Genomic DNA, 27,864 nt, shown 5'->3' with positions numbered 1-27,864 from the left:
CAAAATACAGCATCCTTTCTTGATAAAAAAAAAAATTTTAAGAAAGAAGGGGTAGAAGGATCATACCTCAAGATCATAAAAGCCATACATGAAAGACCCAATGCTAATATCATCCTCAATGGGGAAAAACTGAGCGCTTTCCCCCTAAGGTCAGGAGCAAGACAGGGATGTCCACTCTCACCATTGTTATTCTACACAGTATTGGAAGTCTTAGCCTCAGCAATCAGACAACACAAAGAAATAAAAGGCATCTAAATTGGCCAGGAGGAGGTCAAACTTTCACCCTTCCCAGATGACATGATACTCTAATATAGAAAATGCAATAAATACCACCAAAAAACTACTAGACCTGATCCATGAATTCAGCAAAGTTTTCAGGATATAAAATCAATGTACAGAAATTGGTTGCGTTCCTATGCACCAATAATGAAGCTACAGAAAGAGAAATCAAGGAATCGATCCCATTTACAGTTGCACAAAAGACCATAAAATACCTAGGAATAACTCTAACCAAAGAGGTGGAAAATCTATACACTGAATAACTATAGAAAGCTTATGAAAGAAATTGAAGAAGACACAAAAAAATGGAAAAAGATTCATGTTTCTGAATAGGAAGAACAAATATTGTTAAAATGTCAATACTACCCAAAGCAATCTACATATTCAATGCAATCCCTATCAAAATAACACCAGCATTCTTCACAGAGCTAGAACAAACAATCCTAAAAATTGTAGGGAACCAGAAAAGACCCAAATAGCCAAAGCAATCTTTAAAAAGAAAACCAAAGTAGGAGGCATCACAGTCCCGGACTTCAAGATGTATTACAAAGCTGTAATCATCAAGACAGTATGGTATGGGCACAAAAACAGACACTCAGATCAATGGAACAGAATAGAGAACCCAGAAATGGACCCACAAACATATGGCCAACTAATCTTTGACAAAGCAGGAAAGAATATCCAATGGAATAAAGACAGTCTGTTCAGCAAGTGGGACTGGGAAAACTGGACAGCGACATGCAGAAGAATGAACCTGGACCACTTTCTTACACCATACACAAAAGTAAACTCAAAATCGGTGAAAGACCTAAATGTAAGACAGGAAGCCATCAGAACCCTCAAGGAGAAAGCAGGCAAAAACCTCTTTTTGGCTGTAGGAACTTCTTACTCTACACATCTCCAGCGGCAAGGGAAACAAAAGCAAAAGTGAACTATTGGGACCTCATCAAAATAAAAAGCTTCTGCACAGCGAAGGAAACAATCAGCATAACTAGAAGGCAACCGACGGAATGAGAGAAGATATTTGCAAACAACATATCAGATAAAGGGTTAGTATCTGAAATCTATAAAGAACTTCTTGAACTCAACACCCAAAAATCAAATAATCCAGTGAGGAAATGGGCAAAAGACATAAATAGACAATTCTCCAAAGAAGACATCCAGATGGCCAACTGACACGTAAAAATGGTTCACATCATTCATCATCAGGGAAATACAAATCAACACCACAATGAGATGCCACCTCACACCTATCAGAATGGCTAACATTAACAACCCAGGCAACCACAGATGTTGGCAAGGATGCGGAGAAAGAGGATTTCTTTTGCCCTGCTGGTGGGAATGCAAATTGGTCCAGCCACTCTGGAAAATAGTAGGGAGTTTCCTCAAAAAATTAAAAATAGAACAACCCTATGACCCAGCAATTGCACTAATAGATATTTATCCAAAGGATACAGGTGTGCTGTTTTGAAGGGACACATGCACCCCCATATTTATAGCAGCACTATCAACAATAGCCAAAGTATGGAAAGAGCCCAAATGTCCATTGAATGGATGAATGGATGAAGAAGAGGTAGTATATATACACAATGGAGTATTTCTTGGCAATCAAAAGGAATATAATCTTGCCATTGGCAACTATGTTGTTGGAACTAGGGGGTATTATGCTAAGTGAAATTAGAGAAAGACAAGTATCATATGACTTCACTTATACAAGAACTTTAAGATACAAAACAGATGAACATAAGGGAAAGGAAGCAAAAATAATATAAAGACAGGGAGGGGGACAAAACAGAAGAGACTCTTAAATATGGAGAACAAACAGAGGGTTACTGGAGGGGTTGTGGGAGGGGGGATGGGCTAAACGGGTAAGGGGCATTAAGGAATCTATCCTGAAATCTTTATTGCACTATATGCTAACTAACTTCGATACAAATTTAAAAAAATAAATTAAATTAAAAAAAATAATGCTAATCAAATCACGACCACAAGTTTATGCCAGCCCTTTGCCAAAGATAGAATAAAATAGCATATGTTTTATTAATGGCAAACTAAAGGAATTATGAAATAGCATATTCATGAATTTGCCAATCAACTGAATGTTGATATACAACACTTCACAATTGCTTACTTCCTGGTTTTCCCTTGCAATTAAGGTTTCTAAGAGTTAAGAATTCTAGTGAATATATGTAATTAAAACCACGAAAAAAAACTACTATAAGTAGTAGTATACAACTCTGTATACAAAAAAGGAAGGACGTGTTTTATTTTGTTTTTTAAAAAAGGCATGTGTTTTGGTTAATAAATAAAGAGTAATGGAGGTATGTTTTTGTTAAGGAGGAAGGAAACTTGAGGAAAACTTTTTCTCCACTGTAAAGTGAATCAATTTCCATCACAGAACTTCAGCAGTTGCAAACTGGTGCAGACTCACAATTAGCCTGCAAGATGTGCTTTATTTAATTTAAATGACAATTAATTACCAACATAACTGAGAAGTTTCACATAAAACTCTGTATTTCTACTTTCTATTGACAACGGAGAAACGTTGCCCAGTGTTGTCGTGATAACTTTGGCTGGACTTCCGTAGCAGCTTCCTCTCTTCCTTAAACAGAAATCTTGCTCTAATGGCTACCAGGCTAACTTCTCTCTTTTCCATCAGGTATTGACTCCCGGGGGCATATAAACTGGGACCCTATTCGAGAGCCTACCTTGAAAGAGCTAAGCAGAGAATCCAGGGAATGCTTCCTCCCTTCCCCCTGCTCTTCCCTTTGAGATGCCAGTCATCTCATTCAATTTCATTTTAAGACCTTGTCCAGACTCCACACTGTTTATAGCATCCATTTGTGCCGGAGATGCTAAAAGTGAGTCAAGGCAAAATGGACACATTTATTTTTATTACAAACTTAATGGCACATGGTTTGTTTTCTAGAGATTCCCTGAGTATCAAAGGTTAATGTTTACCTGAATCTACTGCTTCACCTAAGCCATTTTGCAAGCGTTTCCATAAGCACAATACCAGCAGCTATGGGGGGATGCCGAGTCAGTTGGTTAAGAAAACACATACACACAGTGCATATGTGCATGCACGTGCACAGAGTGCATTTCAAGTTTTCAATTCTTCTCCACCAGGAGCACAGTTCTAAATTTAGCAGCTACTTTAGTCATCCAAAGGCATCTGTCAAAGAAAGCCGGCCATGCCATCTTGACTGCACTTTAAAATCTGATTGCACCTCGGACCAACTAGGTCAGGGTGTCTGGAGGTGGGATTCCAACTCCAAGCCCTCAGATGATTGCAATGTTCAGCCAAGGTGGGCAACTGCCATTGCAAGATATGCCTGCCAGGCCTCTAGTAAAGTTCTTTTTAGTTAATACATCACATGTTCCCTTTGAGCCACAGATAACTCATAGAAAGTATGGATAACAATCATCTAATTCACTGGATAAGTGTGAAAAAACTATAAAGTGCTGTGCAAATAAGATTCAAAGCTAACCTTGAGGAGGAGAAGGACAATGATGGAAATGTAGGAGCCTAGCACCTGCCTGTTGAACACAGGCTTAGAAAATTTGGTTGTATTATTCTCTCTTGATTTTATTTAAATTATTTTTAAAGACCCAGTTCAAAAAACGTACATCACATATACCTAACACGTGGATAAATCTAATCATTATGCTGAAAGAAGCCAGATACAAGAGACAGATACTGCATAATTCTATTTACATTGAGTGCAAGCTAATTATGATATAAAGCAGATCAAAGGTGAGTCTCTTGGGGCTGATGCGAAGTGTTCTGTGTCTTGATGGTGATGGTGGTTTCATGAGTGTATTTGGCCGTCAAAACTCATAGTAATGTACAATTTTAATGGACGCTATTTATTTTATGCAAATTTGTCCTCAATGAAGTAGAAAAGGGAAAAAAAAATAAACTCACAGAAACCCAGTTAGGAGAAGGTAGTATTATTTTCTAATTTTGTGTATCTTTAAATCCTGAACTTCTGGAAGAACATCAGCAGGGCAAAGTTGGAGGAAAGACTGTAAACAAAATGAAAGATAATTTTTTCGAGGAAACTCTTGGGCTCTGAATTGAAAGGAGCATGGAGAGGGTATAATAGTGTCAATATTTTCATGTGTCTCAGTGAGCCTGGGCTCCCTCAACCATCCTCAAAGTACTATTGCTCTTACCATGTATTTTTTGCTGCAGCTTTCACTCTGGCAACATTTACAGTTATTATCATTCTCCAGTACAAGAAGAACTGCTGCTACTATAAGCATCTGTGGTAGGAAAGAGAGGAGATGTCAGAAATGGAATACCAGTCATAATCAGAGCACAGTGATTTAGAGTAGGGACTCTGGGGCCAAGGGGACCCAGGTTTGAATCCCAGGTCTGCCATTTTCTAGCGGTGCAAATTTGAGAGTCCTTCCCTATAAAATGGTTTTGGAGACTCACTTCTTTGGGTTGTTATGAGGTAATATATGTAAAATTTTGAACATAGTGCTTGATTTATAGTAAGTGATTGATAAATGATAGCTATTATTATCCTGATTATCAGTCATCAAAAGTTAATGATTAAGCAGTAAATGGTATGGACATAGGAATACCACCCTGGGCAGCAAACCCACATTTCTCACTGACTCGGTTGTGGAGGTCAAAGGAAAATCATTCACCAGACTTTGCTGTTTGCCAGACTCTCTCCATTTACTGCCCTCTGGGAATGCAGGTAAGAAGCATAGTTAATCTGAAACTACAGGTCTTGGGATGCCTGGGTGATCTGTTAAGCGTCAGACTTCTGCTCAGGTCATGATCTCACTCACAGTTTGTAAGTTTAAGCCCCACATTGGGCTCTGTGCTGACAGCTCAGAGCCTGGAGCCTGCTTTGGATTCTGTCTCCCTCTCTGTTTCTGCCCCTCCCCCTGCTCATGCTCTCTGTCTCTCCCTCTCTCTCTCTCTCTCTCTCTCTCTCTCTCTCAAAAATAAACAAACATGAAAAAAATTAAAAAAAAAGAAAATAAATTGAAACTACATGCCTTAGTTCAAAGTAAAGTCGGTTTAATTTCCCTAAGCATTCAAACCATCTAAGGTTCAAATTTTCGAGTGTGCTTTGTCTTTATCAAGCCAACAGTCTGGGAGAGTTCAATGTATTCTACTTCCCTTTCTTGGTATCTTAGGCAAAGGGCTCAAGTTCTGGAAAGAACATAGATTTCTTTATTGTTACAGTTCCTGATTTGGGCAGGTATGGACCGTGAATTGCTTCTGGAAAATTCTCTACCTATCCTTCACTCTCAATGTTCAGGACTGAATCTTGAAGCTGAGTTCATTGTTATTTTACTATGTGTACTCAACATTTCCAGTTTCCAAATTCCTTCAGCTTTCATTTGTCTGTTTATTTATTTATCTATATTCCTCTTCTTTCTCCAAAAAGGATTCAATGCAGGAAGAATAATGTTTTTCAAGAATTCCTTGACCATGGAAAATAGAGAACAAGTTCTTTTTCCAAGTTTTAAATTTTATACGGAATATAAACAAAAGAGTCCTATATTCTCCTCCTTTCAACACCATTAGGTATCACAGATTTTAGTAGATTCTGGTTTAATCTTAGTGATGCCATACAACTGGTCCATTTATTACAATTACATATCGAAGGAAACAATGGTGAGAGAAGGCACGGTTCATCAGGTATAGTAACAGGCTTCATTCCAATATTATTAGAAATCATTAGACCTGGACCCAGGAACCCTGTGTCAAAAGAGAAACACAGGCATTGCCCGTGTTGAAAGAGAAACTCCTTTCTTTTTTTCATTGTAAAAAACTGAATAACTAAATAACTGAAACACAGGGCTCAAGCATACTAAAGGAAAATTACCCCAAATCCCACCACCCTCACATGTCTTTTATGTATTTACTCCCAGTGTTTTACCACATGTATATATTTTACTTAGATGCAATCGTAATTTATTCACATTTTTTGTATCTTTTTTTGCCTAACACCAAATAATATGCACTTTCCATGTTATTACATCTTCGCAATTATAATTTTCATCACCATATGAAGTGAATGTACCACAGTTTACTTGGCCAATTCTATGCTAGGGTGCTCCTACTAATTATTTGCTGCCAGAAATATCTGTGCATCAATTTCCTTATTATGGATTATTTCCTCAGAATGAATTTTCAGACATTTTCATGTATCTTAATATAGCATATCAAGATCTTCTCCAAACAGTTTGCATCTATTTATAGTCTGATCACCAAACACTCACTATGTACCTATCACATAGCAACTTTAATAGCATTGGGTGTTAATACTTTAAAGTTGACTACCTTGCTATTCAAAATAGTAACCAAACGAAAACTGCCTTTCATCATAGCTATCCAAATACCATAATAAACACCCACAAAGATGTAGAGATAAATTATAATGCATTTTCTTTTTATGTTATTGGAAGTATGATAAGCTTACAGTGCACAATGTGCTGTTTTTAGATATGACATGGTCAGGAAAAGTGCTTTTTCCTCTAAGTTGCCAACATGATTTACTGTCAGTTTGTTTTTAAAGAGTACAAAGTCATCAGGAAAACACTCATGGATGTTTACTGTAAATAACTCAATTTAGTTTTCAAAAACATGCTCCATTATTAGGGGCAAAATATAAGATTATTTAATGATAATGTGGCCCATCATCGAGTATTTATAATCACAATATTCACTGACTCCCTACTACATATCAGCCTCCATCCTGGGCCCTTCATTCATGAGATTTTATTGAACCCCCACAATTACCCTAAAAAGTAAATGCCATTACTCCCATTTTCCAAATAGGATACTGAGGTTCAAAGACAATGAGTAAATTGCTCAAGGTCTCATGACACAAATGGCAGAACTTATATCTGAATGCAAATTTGTCTGAATCTCCAAATCTCTATTTCCACACGGTCTTCATACCTCTCCAATCTAGAGAAATTGTGAGGGCAGATAGAAACTATTCTGGAAAAGAGCAATGCCACTGGAAATTAAATAGCTTAAACCTACACACAGGGTTCATGAGGATATAATATTTCTAAAGCCAGCGTCCCACAAACTTTCATTAGGACTAATTTCCTACATTGCATGAGTGACATAAATGGGCAGCTTACCGAAAACAAAGCTGCCCTCCCAAGTCCTCACAGACTACCAGCCTCTCTACCCCCACCCATCTTCCAAATCCCAAACCCAGGATTAGTAGAATGATTTTTCCATTATTCATCATTTCTGCTAGGAACAAGACAATTCTTAGTAAAAACATCCCCCTTTGCAATCCCAAGTCTCCAAAGTCACACTTACCATGACACCTGAGAAACAGATTCCTTCAAAATACCACACGTAGTTGGTGAGTTTATTGCTGGATGCATAGGAAGTTTGCCCATTTGGGAAATACAGTAATATATTCACAATTATACTCCAAAGTGCAAGCGGAATCAGCAGACCACTTAGGCAGCCTCCACATTTCCGAGACCCCATTTTACCCTGCTCAGAACCTGCAGGAGATTTCAAGAGTGTAGAATTACATAAAACCTAATTTTCTTCCTACCTGTCCTTTTTTTTTTTTTTTTTTTTTTTCTCTTTGAGATTACCTACCACTTTCTGGGTCAGAGCCCTTTACTTCATATTCATGAGAAGCCCAGGACTCAGCCAGAACTGCCGCTCACAGTCTCTTGGTGTGAAATAGTGGTTTACTGTTTGGAGAACAATAGACAATGATCAACGGCTGAAGAGCTGAGCTGGTCTTCATCCTGTGCCAAAGGAATGCGGTGTTTTTACTGCATTTTAAAATAAGTCATTTTCCTCCGGATTAGAAAACTGAAGACTTAACCCTGAGCATAATTTTAAGAAGGAAGTTGGGGTTGTGGGGGTTGGAACTGAATCTGGCAAATTTCATCCAACAGTGAACAAGAGAGTTTATATGATAGCATAGTATGTGGTGCGCTTGCTCAAATATCCTGACTTTATATACCAGCCTTTTATTCAATGTTCTTTATTTTGTGCTCACTATCACCAAATTTTGTTCAAACTGTAGGGGCCACAAAAAGAACAAAGAAAGAGACAGGCTGGTGAGTGAGAAAAACAAGATAACACTGTTGGTGAGTTTACTGTTGTAATACCAGTAAAGCTTTCCTTCTAAGAGTTCATACCTGTTATTACTATCTCTCTGAAAAATAATAACAGAATTAAATTCATATCTTTCTTACTGTTTAGGAAAATGGGTAAAAGAATTTGGGTAATTTGATTAAGACTTTATGAGCAATAAGTTTGAAACAAGGATTTAAGAATTCTCCATTCCAAATGATTGTCTTAAATTGAAAGAGTCACAGATCTCCTCCAATTTGGATGGCATGAGGAAAGGATTAAGGGAAGGAATTCTGACACTAATATGTTAAAAATGATGTAGACAATGGTGGTAAGGAACTCAAGGATTGCCCGGCCTCGTTGCCGCTCCTTTATTGGTAACGTCAGAACCCTGCTCAACTTAACTTTCTTAATCTCAACTTCCTCATCTATGAAATGGGAATTAAAAAAATAAAAAGTTACCTTCCTCAGAAGAATAATGTGGAGATTAAACAAGATTATGTGTGCAAACCACAGTGTCAGGTGATATGGAAGGAATAGGCAATAAGTAGGAGCCACCAGTAATAATAAAAAGAAATGGGGCACCTGTGTGGCTCAGTTCATTGAGCATCCAACTTCAGCTCAGGTCATGATCTTATGGTTCATGAATATGAGCCACCATGGGGCTTGCTACTGTCAGCTCAGAGCCCACTTGGGATCCTCTCTCCCCGACTCTTTGCCCCTCCCCTACTTGTGCACACACATGCACGTGCTCTCTCTCTCTCAAAAATAAATAAACATTAGAAGAAGAAGAAGAAGAAGAAGAAGAAGAAGAAGAAGAAGAAGAAGAAGAAGAAGAAGGGAAGTTAGAGGGACTTAATTGTCAAAATAGTACAGAGATCAGAAGTAAAGTCTGTTTATCTTCTCTTGGTACCCAAATAATATCTGTATCATGAGCTCTTAAAGTCTTGATCCCAGAGTGTTTAATTTTCTGGTGTCCTCCAGAGAGTATTAATATTCTAGCAAAAATATACTTTTAACTCAAGAGAATAAAAACTTATTTTTGTATAAATAATTTTAAATTATATTATATTTAAACAGTGCTTATTTTCAAAAACTGAGATATTTGAACCACTTTTGGATTCAAATAAAACAAACCTAGAAACTAACAGTCTTATTTTATGATGGGTTCCAAAGAGATTACTTGGTACCCCCTGGTAAATGTGATTTTGTTTTGTTTTGTTTTGTTGTATTCTGTTTTGTACAGTGTTTTCCAGCAAAGTGTATCACAAAGTCTGGTCATTAAATCTTTTTTTTTCCCCCAGGGACATAGAAGCAAACTAAAATCATATTAACTCAAACTCTTAAGATGATGGGGAAAGCAACAGTTCTGGCTGAATATTTATTGAGCACCTCCTATGTGCTAGGCACTGTTCTAAGAGGTGGGGAGAGATGGATCCGTGAGCACAACAGTCCAAAATCCTTGCCCTTGTAGAGCTTATGTTCTACTGTGGGAAGACTAACGATAAAAAAAAAAAAAAAAATACAGCTTGTCAGGTAATGATAAGTGTGGCTAAAATAAATCAAGAAAAGGACAAGTAGGAGTGCCAGAGAATGGGGTTGGGGATATCATTTCAAACAGAGTGGTCAGGAAAGACTTTACTGGGAAGGTGACATCTGAGTAAAGATTTGAAGGAAGCAGAGAGTGTGAGACATACAGGGAAATCGGGGGAAAGCATTCTAGGCAGAGAGAATGGCAAGTGTGCAAAAACCCCGAGGTAGAAGTTAATTCTGGCAAAGAGACTGCTGTGGCTGGAGCCAAGTGCAAGAGGGGAAAAGTAGTAACATCTGAGATTAGTTTTGAGTAGGAAAATGACTTGCTATATTAAAAGGCTCACCAGGGCTGCTGTGTTGTGAATAGGTTGTAAAGGATCCAGCTGAAAGAAACGAGATGAGTTCTGAAGTCATGTCAATAATCCAGGTAAGAGATAATAGTGGCTTAGACCATGACAGAAGTAGCAGAGATGGTAAGAAAAGGTTGGATTCTGTATGTATTTTTTTAAGGACTTTATTTTAAGTAACCTCTACACCCAATGTGGAGTTCAAACTCATTACCCTGAGATCAAGAGTCGCATGCTCTACTGACTGAGCCAGCCAGGTGCCCCTGCATGTTTCTAAGACAGAATCAACAGTATTTGGTGACAGACTGGATTGAGTATAAGAGAAAAAGAGGCATCCAAGATGACTATATGGGGGGGGGGGGGGGAGTGCCTGGGTGGCTCATTCAGTTAAGCATCTGACTTCAACTCAGGTCATGACCTGGTGGTTCACAAGTTCAAGCCCTGCGTTGGGCTCTGTGCTGACAACTCAGAACCTGGAGCCTGCTTTGGATTATGTGTCTTCCTCTCTCTCTCTGCCCCTCCCCCACTCGTTCTCTCTCCCTCTCTCTCTCTCTCTCTCAAAAATAAATAAAAAACATTTTAAAAAATTAAAAAAAAAAAAAGAGGACTACGTGGTTCAAGGCATTAACTGAAATTGAAATTGTCATTAACTGAAATGAACAAAACAACAAGTTGAGCACGTTTGGGAGGGGGAAGATGAGGTGGTAAGTTTCAGACATTCCAAGTGCTGAGATACCTGTTAAAATCCAAGTGGAGATGTCAATTAGACAGTAGATATACAAATATGAAGTTTAGGGGAGAGATGTGGGTTGGAGTATATGACAGTTGTCAGCATTTGAATGGTATTTAAAGCCATAAAACAGTACAATAATAAGTGTAGACAGAAAAGAGGCCCAAGGACTGAGTCCTGGGTAGTCCAGTGACTTCAGTTTGAGGGAATGACAGGGAGCCAGCAAAGGAGACTGGGAAGTGGCCAGTGAGTTAGAAGAAAAACCAGAAGCTTATCCTAGAAGTTGAGTTTCTAGCTTAGGAAAAAGTAATCAAGTGAGTCAAATGCTGCCTATAGAGCAAGTAATATGGGAGGACTGAGAGTTGGCTATTGGATTTAACAACGTGGAGGTCACCAATGACCTTGATAAGAGAAACTCTGGTGGTACAATAGACATGGGAGTGTAACTGGAATGGGTTCATGAGAGAATGGAAAGAGAGGAATTGGAAAGAAAGACAAAGGGAGCTCTTTTGGAGTTTTACTCCAAGGAGAGCAGAAAAATGAGGCAATAGCTGGAGGTAAAGTGGAAGTCAAGGGAAAATTTTAATGGGAAAAATTATAGCATGTCCGTACGTTGATGGGCATGTTCTTGTTGAGAGTGGGGAGGGGAGGTAGGGTTTGATGATGCAAGAGAGAAAGGAGAGAATTGCTGGAACATGTCCTCGAGTAAATGAGAAGGGGTGGGAGCATGCACACGGATAGAGGAGCTGGTCTTAACAGCTGGGACACTTCAGTCCTACTCACAGAAGGGAAGACTGAACAGATGGGATTGAAAGCAGTGGGAATTTCTGATTGCTTTTGTTTTCTCAGTGAAACAGGAAGCAGGTTTATCAGCCAAGAATGAGAGTGGGAGAGAGTATTAAAGGTTTGGAGAGAGAGAAAAAGGTATGAAACAGTTGCCTAGGATGGTGAATAGTCTACAGCAATGTGGCAGGATGACCAGCAGGCAGGGAGAGCCCAATGAGGTCATGAATTTATGGTGAGACTAGGCAACATAACTGAGTGTTTTTTTCTAGTGAAGTTTTTAGCTCCAGAGGTGCGGGGAGAGTAGAAAGAAAGCTGGAATCACCAGGATTGGTACTCTGCTAGACAAGTACCATGAGGAGAGAGGGGCAAAGGACTCAAGAATGTATGTAAGAGAGTGATTACATTGATGGACTGTGGAACTTAGTGCAAGAAAGAAGGCAAATAAGGACATAAGAGAATGTGAAGAACAGTTCAAATAAAAAAGGTTGGATTTGGAGATTGTGTCCCAGTGTGGCTGAAGAATTACTGGTTTGGGGTAGCAGAAAGAGAAAGCGGTAGAAAGATAGAATTTAGTGATTGAGAAGTGGGATACTGGAATTTGAGATTAAGATGTTTCCAAAATTGATGAAGATAAAGTCTAACGGTGTATTATAGACTGAATTGTGTCCCCTCAAAATTCATATGTTGAAGCACTAAACCTTATAACCTCAGATTGTGACTATATTTGGGAGATAGGGCCTTTAAAGTGGTAATTAAGTTAAAACAAGATTGGTAGGATGGGCCCTAATCCAATCTGACATGTGTCCTTATAGAAGGAGGAAATTTGAACACACAAAGAGATACCCAGATGCGCAGAGAAAAGACCTTCATCGGACAAAAGAAGGCAGCCATCTGTAAGCCAAGGAGAGAGGTCTCAGGAGAAAGCAAACCTATCAACATCTTGATTTGGGACTTCTGTCTTCCATTACTGTGAGAAAATAAATTTCTGTTGCTTAAACCCACTAGTCTGTGGTATTTTGTTATAACAGCCGCAGCAGATTAACACAAGTTGTGGTCATGGGAGTGAGTGGTGAGGCAGGGTGGAGGCAAGAGGATTGGAAAAAAGAATCAAAAGGGTTTAGTTGAGATTTTGTAAAGGTTTTTATTGTTCATATTTTTCACTTTGAAGAGGAGCAACTAGGAATACCTTTTTTTTTAAGTTTATAGAGAATAGAAATCATTGACCAATTTCTATCTTGTTTCAATGCTATTGCTTCCAGTAAATTTTAGTGTCTGAGCTGAATGGTCACCCCTAAACAGGGTGTCCCTCAAAATAATGATGAATTGTATCTAATGAATATCTCTTTTTTGAGCTAGAAACAGTGTTAGAAGCTCTGACATACATTAAAACAAAAAATGAGCTCAACGGCACTAAGGCAAAGGCATTATTAATCTCATTTTGCATGTGAAAAAAAAATGGATCTAAGAAAAAAAATTTAAACTTGCTCAACTATTAGACGTTAAGTCCAAGACTTTTATATTCTTTGGACTCTTCACCTACCCTTGCCTGATACACTTCTGTGCATCAATCCCCTCTTCATTGCAAATGGGTTTTGAATTTGGATATTCTGATTCGTTGGTAGTAGCTGCCTACAATATTATTTTAAAGACACGCTGGTTTCAGAGAGATACACAGGCCAGATAGGTTAGTTAGATCGATTATTGATGTCTGCTGTGGAGTTAGGGTCATGGAAGGGCAACATTAACATGGAAGGGCATGACTAATATTCCCCAGTCTTAGTCAAGCCCAGAAAGATGTCTCCAATGATGTTTTTATGTCACAGGTAGTTATGAAGACTTGAGGAAGTGCAAGGCTAATTGTCATCTGGAAGATTGTTCAGTAAAAGTGACAGAAGTGAATGAAGAGAATATGACAGGCTGGAAAACTTGATAAAATTATTTAAAAGGGAGGGGCGCCCGGGTGGCTCTGTCAGTTAAGTGACCATGTAGGGCTCTGTGTTGACAGTGCGGAGCCTGCTTGGGATTCTCTCTCTCCCTGTCTCTCTGCCCCTCCCCCACTCCCGCACACACTCTGCTCTCTCAAAGTAAATAAATAAACATTTTAAAAGTTGTCAAAGGGGGAGTTGAGTAATGTCCTTATTTTGGCTATCCCATTAATACAAACATCTAATGAAGTCTCCCTGGACAACTAAAAAAAAAAAATGTACTTAAGTTCATTTCTAAGAACATTCTTTTATAACCTGCCTCCTGAAAAAAATATGTGTACTCATAAAAAAAAAAAAAAAATATTCCTGAAGCCATTTGTCTCCAGTAAACTCCCAATTTTCTTGCCAAGGAATTCTTACTAAATCAGGATTTTCTTGCTGGTCCTCCAGGAACCAGGAAGACTCTCTGGCTGCTGTGCTTATTGGCTGCTTCTGGCGTTGGCTTCCTGTTCTCCACGGCAGAGCTGAGGAAATCCGCAGGATGCTTGCTACCAGGGGACAAGGTGACTCAGGAGGAAACACTCCACCTAAAATAGTCTTGGTGTGCAGCTTCTGAGTCACTTTGGAATCAAAGTTAACGTGGGATCCTGAAAGTAATCCTACAGATGATGGGAAGTGGAGAAGAAGGAAGTATCTCAAACAAGTTTACTGAAAAAAGTTTGCCACAAAGATGAAAATTTAACTGCCGAAAAGGCTAATATTCAGGGAGAAACTTCATCCCTAAAGTTCAAAGTGGATGAATTGTGATTTTCTTCAGTGACCAGGGGCATAAAGTGTTAGTCATGGCCCAATCTAGAGACCCACTGGGAGTGGATGTTTTCTTAAAAATACATTAAAAACAGCAGTAGAACAGCTGTGTAAACAGAAATGGACCACTGGCTTGCAGTAGCCTTGATTTTTGTGTTTATAATTCTTTCTCGAGAATTATCTGGCCAAAAGTACTTATGGGACTGCTAGACTCTATGTTTATCTCTAGTTAAAGGTAAACACCTAGTGTTTCACCTACTGAGAGAGGGGAAGAAGTATACAATTCATATTCAAAGCTCTCCAAGCAGTATTCTATATTTGGAATGACCTCTAAAACCTTTATCTTACCTGCCCTTTTCCCTCTTCTTCCTGGCCCCAGGCCTCAGTGTCCATTTATTTATTGCAGCTCTTCACAGGGAGGGATTAAAGAACTGTGTTCCATCGTTTAGTCTTTAAATGTGTATTGAGCAATTGTCATCTAGCAGGAAGGCAAAGAACACCCATTTTTTGCCCTCAACATGCACTCTGCTCAGAGTCTAATTGGGGAAATAGAAAAGTTCAACAAAAGGTTTGTGATACAAAATGTCAAATCTCCAGTAGATTTAAGCATAGGCTTCATGGAAGTACAGCAAGGCAAAGGGAACTTGAATGGAACTGGGGGTTCATGGGAGATTTCTTAAAAGGGCAGGGAAAGAATTGAGTCACCAAGGTTAAGAGACAGGTAGTTGGGCAAAACGAGACTCAATCAAAGTTAAACATTCACTGGTAGATAAATGCATTGTATGATGCTTGATTGGAGCTTGGCTTGGAAAATGAGGTAAAATATATCTTGAGGATAATTACAAAACTATGAATACAGAGAGTATTAGACAATATTAGAAGGGGTTTTAAATTTATTTTGGGTAAAGTAATGGTGTAGTTACAAATGAGGTTGCTCTAATTTTTAGGAGATACATACACTTGAAGTGTATTTTGCTAATGGTTTAGCAAACATCTGAAATCTGAAATGGTTTAGCAAAAGTAGGAAGAGGAGGAAAAGGAGAAAGAGGAGGAGGAGGAGGAGGAGAAGCAGAAGAAGAAGAAGGAGGAGGGAGGGGGAGGGAAATCAGAAGAGGAGGAGAGAGGAGGGCAGGGGGAGGAAAAATGAATGCATGGTAGATAGATAAAGGGATCAAACATAACAGAATGTGAACAACTGTTGAACTGAATCTGGATGTTCATTGTACTAGTTTTTCAACTTTCTCGAGTTTTTGAAAATTTTCATAAAAAATAGTTGGAAAAAAAAAGTACCTGGTAGACACACTCAGTTGGATAAATTTACCCAAAATTCATGGAGTGTATTCATGCTGGGAATTCAAAATAGCAAATAAATGCTCTGCCCAAACAGCTGCATTAGGCTACCCAGAAGCACTGAGTTAGGAAAGAGGGGCCAACCCTGCAACTTGGAACCAGTGTCCAGCTGCCTGAGTGGAAATGAATGTGGCAGGGAGGGTGGGTGAGGAAGGACCTCAGTGCTTGAAGACCCTTGTGTGTGTCAGGCTGAAAAGTTTGGACTTTATCTCCAGGAAGTCAGGCCACTTAAGAGTGGAGAGCATTTTAGAGGCTCATTTGAGGGACGGATCAGAGTTTGGAAGGCATAGAACTAAGAGATCATTGCAGAGACAAGTGCAGTAATTCCATCAGAAATAAAAAAGGCCAAATGTTGGGGAGGATGCCAAGCAAGCCCTTTGGAAAAGGGTTTGGCGATTTCTTACAAAATTAAATATATACTTATGATTCAACCCAGTCATTTTCCTACTAGGTATTTACTCAAGAAAACTAAAACAGGAGTCCACACAAATGCTCTGACAGGAATGTTTAGAGCAACATTAGTCATAATCACCAAAATTGGGAGTATTGACTAGTAAACTGGTAAAGTGTACATTCATAAACAAAACACCGTGCAATAAAAAGGAATAAACCAATACTACAACACGGATGAATTTCAAAAGCCTTATGCTAAGTGAAAGAAGTCAAACTACACACTGTATGATTCACGGATAGGACATTTTGGTAAAGTCAAAGCCATTGATACAGAAATCAGACCAATAGTTACCAGGTGCTAGGGTATGGGAAGGAGTTGCCTACAAAGGGGCACATGGAACTTTCTGGGTATGGGAAAATATTTTATATAGTATTTTTATCATGGTGGTGGTTACAGAGCTATATATATTTATCAAAACTGTGCACCTAATAGTGTGAATTTCACTGTATAGAAATTATATCTCAGTATACCTCAATTCAAAAAAAGGAAAATAATGGGGCACCTGGGTGACTCAGTTAAGTGTCCAACTTCAGCCCAGGTCATGATCTCACGATTTGTGAGTTTGAGTCCCAAATTGGGCTGTCTGCTATAAGTACAGAGCCCACCTCAGATCCTCTGTCCCTCTCTCTCTCTCTCTCTCTATGCCCCTCCCCTGCTCAGTTTCTCTCTTTCTCAAAAATAAATATTTTTTAAAAAGGTAAATAAAAAAGAAAAATAGGACATGAAGATTGAATGGATAAAGAATAGGAAAAGGAAAAGTGAAAGATATTTTGGTGATCAAGAAAATAGATACACTAATACAAGAAGTGTAAATGTCAGAGACAGCACCTAATACAGCCAGTTAACTGCTACAAGAATAAAATGATCAATCAAGTTATATATAGGTGGAATTCAGAATGTACTAAAATATTTTCATCTGTTTTTATGTTATTATTTTAGCAGTCAGTTTGATGCAAGTATGAGGAAAATGTTATTAACTTTAGAAAGTGCATAATGGATTCTCAAGAACAAACTTAAATTCTGGGAAAAAGTGTGTGTGTGTGTGTGTGTGTGTATGTGTGTAGGTATTCCTGTCTCAAATATCTGATGATAATTTTCCCTGGATTATGTTTTTCATGGATTTTACATGCAAAATGCTTTCTTAATTCTAATTAATAAAAAACACTAAATATATATATATATTTTTTTTTTAATGAAAAATACCTGTGATATGGTGGAAGAAGTCAGCATGGAGATAGTTTGGAGAGAATTTAAGAAGGTAGAATCTTTTCCAGGAAATGATTTTCCAGATAAGATATGCTTGCACGTAGGCATATGGACCTCGCAAATAAGAATACTACTGGGGGTGGGGGGAGGAGCCAAGAGAGCAGAACAGCATGGAAGGTTTTTTTGCCTCTCACATCCATGAAATACAGCCAGACCAACACTAAACCATCCTGCACACCTAGAAAACTGATCCGAAGATTAACACAACAATCTGCACAACCTGAACCACAGAACTCAGCAGGAACGCGGCACGGAAAGGTGAACTGGGGTAGAGAGAAGCTGCGGAGGGCAGAGAGCTGTTTTTGCTTGCAGAGAGAGGACGGAGACCGGGGTGGGAGGGAGAGTACGGGAAAAGCACACCCCCCCCAAAAGCAGCTGGAGAGAAAGTGGAAAATTGGAAACAGCCACAGAGACTAAACTAAAAAGGGAGAAAGGAGAAAGGAGAGGGTTTAAATTCCATTAAGACTCTAAAAACAGGGGGAGCGCAGAGTCTGAAACTCTGCAGCTCAATACCTGGTGGTGCTCTGGTGAGAAGGGCGAATCCCCAGGAGCAGAGTGAAGTCCAGGGTCTTCAGGCCACATGGGGAGAGGCAGTTCCCCTGCTGGGAGGACATCTGGTAGAGGCTGTGTAGACCGCCACAGGCAAAGGTCCCAGTGGACCCGGGAGAACAACCACATTTGCTGGTGGTGGGACAAGGTCGTTGGGGACGAAGCCTGCTGCCAGATGTGTGTTGTGATTTGCCATAAGCCCTGAAATGCGGCTGCCACACAATCGCGTGAACTTTTTCTGAGGCGGGCTGGCACCCAGACACAGTCACTGGTCACCGGCAAGCAGCATGGTCCTGTGAACGTTCCTGGGTGCGGCCGGCACCTGGCCATTGCTTGGTGAGACCCTCCGCAGAGGGGCGGAACAGGTCAAAGCCACAGTCCCTCAGAGGTAAGAGGCCGGGGAAAACAGCCGCATCTGAGACAAAACTCGGGAGAGAGGTACTACCTGGGGCTTGGTCACGGAAAGTGTAAAAGCGAGGAGTGGAGGAAAGCTGAAACAAAGGACGGGTGCGCGATTGCTGATCCAGGAGAACAGAATTCTGATACTAGAGGCTGGGTGACGCCATATTTACCACTCCTGTGCATGCGCACACACACCTACAAGCGCCACCGCAACAATCCACCTCAGTAAGCTAAGCAGCGCCATCTAGTGGAGAGTAGAGCTGTTACACTAAGCCCCGCCCAACTGGGCCGACCTCGCTCTCAGGAACACAAATCCTTCCAGCTGCTTAGTCTCCGGACTATAAATGGCTTCATAGTTTGACTTCTAGGGGAAAACAAATTTCAATAGTATTTCAGTCTGTTCGCTGGTCCATCCTTTCAATTTCCTTTTTTAATCTTAAATACAGAAACAGAAAAAATTTATTATTATTTTCAATTTTTATTAAATATTTTTCTTTAATTTTTTCCTACTATATTTTTTACTTTTGTGTAAATTTGTTCAACCTCTATTTTACTTCCATCATTTCATTTTATTCTATTTCAGTGTATGTATTTTTTCAAATTTTCAAATGATTTCCTTTTTTTTCTTTCCCCTTTTTTCTCTAATCTACCAAGCCCCTTTCAACACCCAGACTAAAACACACCTAGGATATAGCATCATTTATTTCACTTGTGTGTGTGTGTGTGTTGTTTCTAATATTTTAATTTTAATTTTTTTTACCTTATCAATTCCTTTTCTCCCTTCAAAAAGACAAAACGAAGGAATTCACCCCAAAAGATAGAGCAGGAAGAAAGGAAAGCCAGGGACTTAACCAACACAGTTACAAGCAAGATGTCTGAACCAGAATTTAGAATTGCGATAATATGAATACTAGCTGGAGTCAAAAATTGATTAAAACCCTTTTCTGCATATATAAAAGTGGTAAAATCTAGTCAGGATGAAACAAAAAACGCTATAACCAAGCTGCAATCTAGAAAGGATGCCACGGTGACAAAGATGTATGAGGCAGAGCAGAGAATCAGCTATGTGGAGAACAATGGAGAATGATGAAGCAGAAAAAAAGAGGGAGACTAAGGCAAATGGCCATGATTTAAGAATTAGAGAAATCAATGACTGACTAAAAAGGAACAACATCAGAATCATAAGGGTCCCAAAAGATGAAAAGAGAGAAAAAGGGGTAAAAAGGTTATGTGAGCAAATCATAGCAGAAAATTTTCCTAACCTGGGGAAACACATAGACATCAAAATCCAGGAAGCACAGAGGACTCCCATAAGATTCAACAAAAATAGACCGTCAGCAAGGCATATCATAGTCAAATTTACAAAAGACTCAGGCAAGGAAAGAATCATGAAAGCAGCAAAGGGAAAAAAGTCCTTAATCTACAAGGGAAGGCAGATCAGGTTTGCAGAAGACCTATCCACAGAAACTTGGCAGGTCAAAAAGGAATGGCAGGATATATTCAATGGGCTGAATTGGAAAAATATGCAGTGAAGAATTCTTTCTCCAGCAAGGATGTCATTCCAAATAGAAGGAGAGATTAAAAGTTTCCCAGCAAACAAAAATTAAAGGAGTTCATGACCACTAAACCAGCCCTGCAAGAAATATTAAGGGGGACTCTCTGAGGGGAGAAAAAACTAAATAAATAAATTAAATACATACATAAATAATACCAAAAGCAACAAAGACTAGAAAGGACCAGAGAACACCACCAGAAACTCCAACTCTACAAGCAACATAATGGCAATAAACTCATATCTTCAGTACTCACTCTAAATGTCAATGATCTAAATGCTCCAGTCAAAAGACATAGGGTAACAGAATGGATAAGAAAACAAGATCCATCTATACGCTGTTTACAAGAGACCCAGTTGAGACTTAAAGACACCTTCAGATTGAAAGTAACGGGATGGAGAACCATCTATCATGCTAATGGTCGACAAAAGAAAGCTAGAGTAGCCATACTTTTATCAGACAATCTAGACTTTAAAATAAAGACTGTAACAAGAGATGAGGAAGGGCATTGTATCATAGTTAAGGGGTCTATCCACCAAGAAGACCTAACAATTGTAAACATTTATGCTCCAAATGTGGCACACTGAAATATATACATCAATTAATCACAAATATGAAGAAACTCATTGATAATAATACCATAATAGTAGGGGACTTCAACATCCCATGTACAACATCGAACAGACCATCTAAACAGAAAATCAACAAGGAAACAATGGCTTTGAATGACACACTGGACCAGATGGACTGAACAGATATATTCAGAACATTTCATCCTAAAGCAGCAGAATATACATTCTCCTCCAGTGCACATGGAACATTCTCCAGAATAGATCACATGCTGGGATGTGATCAGCCCTCAGAAAGTATGAAAAGATCAAGATCATACCATGCATATTTTTAGACCACAACACTATGAAACTCAAAATCAATCACAAGAAAAAAATTGAAAAAATAACAAATACTTGGAGACTAAAGAACATCCTACTAAAGAAAGAATGGGCTAACCAAGAAGTTAAAGAGGAAATTGAAAAGTGCATGGAAACCAATGAAAATGATAACACCACAGCCCAAAACCTATAGGACACAAAAAAGGCAGCCATAAGAGGGAAGTATATAGCAATCCAGGCCTTCCTAAAGAAGGAAGAAAGGTCTCACATACACAACGTAACCATACACCATAAAAAGCTGAGAAAAGAACAGCAAATAAAACCCAAAAACAGCAGAAGTCAGGAAATAATAAAGATTAGAACAGAAATCAATGCTATTGAAACCAAAAAAACAGTAGAACAGATCAATGAAACCAGAAGCTGGTACTTTGAAGGAATTAACAAAATTGATAAACCCCTACCCAGTTTGATCAAAAAGAAAAAGGAAAGGACCCAAATAAATAAAATCAAGAATGAAAGAGGAGATATCACAACCAACACAGCAGAAATAAAAACAATAAGAAGAGAATATTATGAGCAATTATACACCAATAAAATGGGCAATCTGGAAGAAATGGAAAAATTCATAGAAACATATACACTACCAAAACTGAAACAGGAAGAAATAGAAAATTTGAATAGACCCATAACCAGGAAAGAAATCAATTAGTAATCAAAAATCTCCCCAAAAAACAGAGTCCAGGGCCAGATGGCTTTCCAGGGGAATTCTACCAAACATTTAAGGAAGAGTTAACACCTATTCTCTTAAAGCTGTTCCAAAAAATAGAAATGGAAGGAAAATTTCCAAACTCTTTCTATGAAGCCAGCATTACTTTGATTCCAAAACCAGACAAAGACCCCACTAAAACAGAGAACTATAGACCAATTTCCCTTATGAACACGGATGCAAAAATCCTCAACAAGATATTGGCCAACCAGCTCCAACAATACATTAAAAAAATTAACCACCACGACTAAGTGGGATTTATACCTGGGATGCAGGGCTGGTTCAATATCCACAAAAACAATCAATGTGATTCATCACATCAATAAAAGACAAGAACCAGATGATCCTCTCAATAGATGCAGAGAAAGCATTTAACGAAATACAACATCCTTTCTTGATAAAAATCCTCAAGATAGTAGGGATAGAAGGATCATACCTCGAGATCATAAAAGCCATATATGAAAGACCCAATGCTAATATCATCCTGAATGGAGAAAAACTGAGCGCTTTCCCCCTAAGGTCAGGAGCAACACAGGGATGTCCGCTCTCACCACTGTTATTCAACACAGTATTGGAAGTCTTAACATCTGCAGTCAGACAACACAAAGAAATAAAAGGCATCCAAATCGGCCAAGAGGTCAGCCTTCACTCTTCTCAGATGACATGATACTCTATAGGGAAAACCCAAAAGATTCGACCAAAAAACTGCTAGAATCGATTTCATGAATTCAGCAAAGTTGCAGTATATAAAATCAATGCACAGAAATCGGTTGCATTCCTATACACCAGTAATGAAACAACAGAAAGAGAAATCAAGGAATCGATCCCATTTACAATTGCACAAAAGACCATAAAATACCTAGGAATAACTCTAACCAAAGAGGTGGAAAATCTATACACTGAATAACTATAGAAAGCTTATGAAAGAAATTGAAGAAGACACAAAAAAATGGAAAAAGAGTCCATGCTTCTGAATAGGAAGAACAAATATTGTTAAAATGTCAATACTACCCAAAGCAATCTACATATTCAATGCAATCCCTATCAAAATAACACCAGCATTCTTCACAGAGCTGGAACAAACAATCCTAAAATTTGTATGGAACCAGAAAAGACCCAAATAGCCAAAGCAATCTTGAAAAAGAAAACCAAAGCAGGAGGCATCATAGTCCCGGACTTCAAGCTATACTACAAAGCTATAATCATCAAGACAGTATGGTACTGGCACAAAAACAGACACTCAGATCAATGGAACAGAATAGAGAACCCAGACATGGACCCACAAACATATGGCCAACTAGCCTTTGACAAAGCAGGAAAGAATATCCAATGGAATAAAGACAGTCTCTTCAGCAAGTGGGACTGGGAAAACTGGACAGCGACATGCAGAAGAATGAACCTGGACCACTTTCTTACACCATATACAAAAATAGACTCAAAATGGGTGAAGGACCTAAATGTAAGACAGGAACCCATCAAAATCCTTGAGGAGAAAGAAGGCAAAAATCTCTTTGATCTTGGCCACAGCAACTTCTTACTCAACATGTCTCCAGAGGCAAGAGAAACAAAAGCAAAAATGAACTATTAGGACCTCATCAAAATAAAAAGCTTCTGCACAGTGAAGGAAACAGCAAAACAGCAAAACTAAAAGGCAACTGACAGAATGGGAGAAGATATTTGCAAGCCACATATCAGATAAAGAGGTAGTATCCAAAATCTATAAAGAATTTATAAAACTCAACACCCAAAAATCAAATAATCCAGTGAAGAAATGGGAAAAAGACATAAATAGACACTTCTCCAAAGGAGACATCCAGGTGGCCAACTGACACATGAAAAAATGCTCCACATCACTCATCATCAGGGAAATACAAATCAAAACAACGAGATACCACCTCACACCTGTCAGAATGGCTAACATTAACAACACAGGGAACAACAGATGTTGGCGAGGATGCAGAGAAAGAGGATCTCTTTTGCCCTGCTGGTGGGAATGCAAACTGGTGCAGCCACTCTGGAAAACAGTATGGAGGTTCCTCAAAAAACTAAAAATAGAACGACCCTACGATCCAGCAATTGCATGACTAGGCGTTTATCCACAGGATACAGGTGTGCTGTTTTGAAGGGGCACATGCACCCCAATGTTTATAGCAACACTATCAGCAATAGCCAAAGTATGGAAAGAGCTGAAATGTCCATTGAGGGATGAATGGATAACGAAGAAGTGGTATATATATATATATATATATATATATATATACAATGGAGTATTACTCTGTAATCAAAAAGAATTAAACCTTGTCATTCACAACTACGTGGATGGAACTAGAGGGTATTATGCTAAGTGAAATTAGTCAGTCAGAGAAATACAAATTCACATGACTTCACTCATATGAGGTCTTTAAGACACAGAACAGATGAACACAAGGGAAACGAAGCAAAAATAATATAAAAACAGGGAGGGGGAAAAACATAAGAGACTCTTAAATATGGAGAACAAACAGGGTACTGGAGGGCTTGTGGGGGGGGGGATGGGATAAATGTGTAAGGGGCATTAAGGAATCTACTCCTGAAATCATTGTTGCACTATGTGCTAACTTGGATGTAAATTAAAAAAATAAAATATAAATTAAAAAAAAACCTATCATCCAAAAAAAAAGGATACTACTGTGGGGGTGCCTGGGTGGCTCAGTTGTTAAACATCTGACTTCCACTCAGGTTATGATATCCTGGTTTGTGAGCATGAGCCCCCTATTGGGTGAGCTCAGGCCTGGGTTCTGGAGAACATGAGTCCCGCTTCAGGTGAGCCCCCTCTCTCTCTGCCCTTGCTCACTTTCACCCTCTCTCTTAATAAAAAAAAAAAAAAAAAAACTACTGTAGTATTTGTAAGGAGAAAAGAGTGGAAATAATCTAATTTTCCAATAGGAAAATGCTTAAGTAAATGATGACATATCTGTACAACAGAATACTATGTAGTTGTTAAACATGAGACAAATATATGTGTGCCTATATGCAATGATGGCGAGTTATAAAAAAAGAAAGAACGAAAAGAAAAGTGGGGCACCGGGTGGCTCAGACGGTTAAGCTTAGGACTTAGGTTTTCATCATGATCTCATAGTAGGTGAGTTCGAGTCCAGCGTCATGCTCTGTACTGACAGCTCAGAGCCTAGAAACTGCTTCAGATTCTGTGTCTCCCTGTCTTCCCCTCCCCCACTCTCTCTCTTTTCTCTCTCTCTCTCTCTCTCTCAAAAATAAACATTAAAAGAAATTTAAAAAGAAAAAGAAAACATTGTACAGAATATTGCTAATTATTCAACAAAAGAAATGTCACACACACATACACACAGACACACACAGACACACAGACACACACACACACACAGCACAGCCATAGAATATCTCTGGCAGACTATGACCAGAAGCTGTTTTATCTGTCAGGGTCCATTCAGGAGACAGTAATGACCTAATAATTTGAATAGTCAGCCGGTGTGGCACTGGCTCCTCTGGAAGAGGTAGGTTCTGACCCTGGTCTTCTGGCGCTGTCTCTCCACTTCCTCACCAGCACCTTCAGGCTGGAGGAGAGGGCAGTGAGAGATTGGAATCTCCTCCAGGTTCAAGACCATGACCGCCCATTCTGTAGAAAGTTCGTTTTCACTTGGGTAGCAGCAGTCTTCCTGGTGCCGGGACTCCATCCAAGGGAAGCACCTCATCACAGATGAGCTAGAATACATTTGTGAAAGAAAGGGCTGGCTGCTGTAACATCAACTTGCCTGGCACAAAGCAGTACCACTGGGACGGCTGCTTGCCCAAGGGCTCCTGCGGTACTTTCGGGTACTGTGTGTTCCTGCACGCAACCCTGCAGGCAACTTCTGGGGCGCTTCCTCCACCGGGCAGCTATGGCATTCCAGAACCTCTTCATGGCCCTGGAAGATCACTTTGAATCGTGTTCGGCTGAGTGCAGGGCTTCGTCCCAGGTTCCCAAGTGGTTGATGCTGGCTGCTGATTTGATATCTTCATCATGACAAGTGTAAAAGAAAAAAAATTAAATCACAGGTATATCCAGTCCTTCCCCACTCGCTACCCACAAGAGGAAGGACCCAGGGTCATTTCACAGCAGGCTGAATTCTTGAAATGAGATCATCTTGTATTATCTGGGTGGGCCTTAAACTCAATGACAAAACTCCCGTGGACACGCAGAGGAGATACACACAGGAGAAAGCCATGGTGGAGACAGAGGCAGCTGTTGGAGTGATGCAGCTACAAACCGGGGGATGCTGAAAGCCCACGAGAGCTTGAAGAAGCAAAGAACAGAGTCTCCCCTAGAGCTCTGGAGAGGAACAGCCCTACCAACACCTTGACTTTGGACTTCTGGCCTCCAGAGATGCAAGAGAATAAATTCCTGTTGTTTTAAGCCACCACGTTTGTGGCGATTTGTTTGGGAAGCCCTGGAAAACTAATAGACATTTCTTTTGTATTAATGGAAAAAGAGGCCAAGTTAAAAAAAAAAAAAAAAGAAAGAAAGAAAGAAAAGATATTGGAGAAGCCAGTAGGATTTAAATAACCAGTTGCATTTATTGAGCACTTACCACATGCCAAGCACCTGTTCAAGTTAAATGGTGACAGAAATTTGAAACCATCAAGGTAAGCCCCAGAGCTTGTGTTTTTAAGCAGCTACTCTGTACTTCTAGGAAAGAGTGGAAGCTGTGTTTGGAAAGGGACTTGGGAAGGGAATGAGGAAAGTTAAGAAAATGGGGGGTAATTTGAGAGAGATTTGGGGCCAGCTGCCATGGAGGTGAGATATAAGTTCATAAGTTTGTTTTGCATTATAAACAGAGTTTTTTGGTATTCCTTGAGAAACTTGGCAAAGATCTATAGGGCTCTCCAGTTGGGGTGCCTGGGTGACTCAGTCAGTTAAGCATCTGACTCTTGGTTTTGGCTCAGGTCATGATCTCACGGTTTCATGGATTCAAGCCCTGCAACAGGCTCTGCTCTGGCAGCACAGAGCCTGCTTGGGATTTTCCCTCCCTCCCCCTCTGTCTGCCCCTTCCCCACTCATGCTGTCTCTTTCTCTCTCAATATAAACAAACTTAAAAAAATAATAAAGGGCTCTCCAGTTAATTTTTTGTTTTTTTACTTTGACATGAGACTGTACCAAGACTTGCACATATGGTGCCTGTGTTTTCTATGGGTTACATTTTCACTCAGTTGCCATTCATTCATGAGCTCCATTTGGCTTATGTGCCATTAACTGTGCTCAGTGCTGGGCATACCTGCAGGTGAGTGAGAACCAGACCCTGCTTGGGGGACTCAGCTCGTCCTGGTCCAGCAGACAAAGATTCTTGAAACTGGACATCATTCTGTGGGCAGTGGAAGTTTGTATGCAGTGGGGAAGAAGCAGAGAGAGTGCAAGAACTGATTCGGTGTTCCCCAAGATGCTGAGCCTTCCGGATCTGTAAATCCCCACCCCCAATCTTTAGCGGGCTGTTGGTTAAGGAAATAAACTGATCATTGCTAGTCTACTGAGGATTAAAGAGCTATCTCATTCAGGTAGCACAATCAGATTAAAAATGTTTTCTCTGGGGCTTTTTCTTTTCAATTTTTTTTACAGGGGGGCAAGTGTCAAGGGAATGAGAAAAGGGGTATAGCATGGTTAAGATTGACTTGCCTTTAATCTTACCTCCATGGTGGCCCCTACTGAACCCAGTCATAGGGTTAGTCCTGGCTTCCAGAAAATATTTGCCTAGACAATATGGACCAAATCTGATTCTGGTCAGCTTTGAGGCTCCAGGGTAGTCCTATCTGATGTGGTAGGGCAGCTCTATAGTTCGTGGAACTCTGGAGAGGAACACACATTTCTATGGTCAGAAATGACCTGTGAAAACCCTTGAGAGACATTAAATTGGAGACTGTTGTGTTTTTTCCATTAGTCCAGAGCAGCCACGTTTTCTATGGTGTTGGAGAAGGTTATTGTTTGTTCAGTTGAACACCAGATGAAGAAGCTGGCCAGCTTTTAGAAGATATATTATATTGAAAACAGTAGATATTTAAGCACTGGACTCATGCTTGGGGCACAGAGGCACTCAGAGGCAGAGGCTTACAGAATGGCCTCCAGGTCCACCCTGGGAGAAG

At 39.5% G+C, this 27,864-nt stretch overlaps 2 protein-coding genes and 1 pseudogene across 10 annotated transcripts in view; 1 reads left to right on the top strand and 2 right to left on the bottom strand.

Moving 5' to 3' along the window:
• Positions 1–27,864, bottom strand: part of TM4SF18 (transmembrane 4 L six family member 18) — a 62,209-nt gene that overhangs the window by 22,038 nt on the left and 12,307 nt on the right. For 2 of the 4 annotated variants that reach the window (XM_053221315.1, XM_015072526.3), the window contains exons 2-4: positions 7,889–7,986; positions 7,595–7,788; positions 4,459–4,548 (exon numbers count right to left, since the gene is read on the bottom strand). In XM_053221315.1, coding sequence (XP_053077290.1) covers positions 4,459–4,548; positions 7,595–7,771 — 267 coding nt within the window. In that variant the 5' untranslated portion in view covers positions 7,772–7,788; positions 7,889–7,986. Of the gene's footprint in view, positions 1–4,458; positions 4,549–7,594; positions 7,789–7,888; positions 8,104–18,088; positions 23,880–27,864 lie in introns of those variants that run through there. The other 2 variants (XM_053221316.1, XM_015072525.3) reach the window with 2 other exon arrangements.
• Positions 8,703–25,915, top strand: LOC106975170 (SREBP regulating gene protein-like; annotated as a pseudogene).
• The window catches only part of TM4SF1 (transmembrane 4 L six family member 1), a 49,017-nt gene continuing 46,295 nt past the window's right edge, over positions 25,143–27,864 (bottom strand). For 5 of the 6 annotated variants that reach the window (XR_008297940.1, XR_008297943.1, XR_008297942.1 and 2 more), the window contains 2 exons: positions 27,413–27,570; positions 25,143–25,746 (listed from right to left, as the gene is read on the bottom strand). The gene's annotated coding sequence lies outside the window, so the exon portion shown is untranslated. The remainder of the gene's footprint in view (positions 25,747–27,412; positions 27,571–27,864) is intronic. The other variant, XR_001430275.3, reaches the window with a different exon arrangement.

This window comes from Acinonyx jubatus, chromosome C2 (genome assembly GCF_027475565.1).
Source record: "Acinonyx jubatus isolate Ajub_Pintada_27869175 chromosome C2, VMU_Ajub_asm_v1.0, whole genome shotgun sequence".
NCBI classification, from domain to species: Eukaryota; Metazoa; Chordata; class Mammalia; order Carnivora; family Felidae; genus Acinonyx; species Acinonyx jubatus.
The sequence above is the reverse complement of the archived record's forward strand: the minus strand, read 5'-3'. Positions and strand labels throughout refer to the sequence as shown.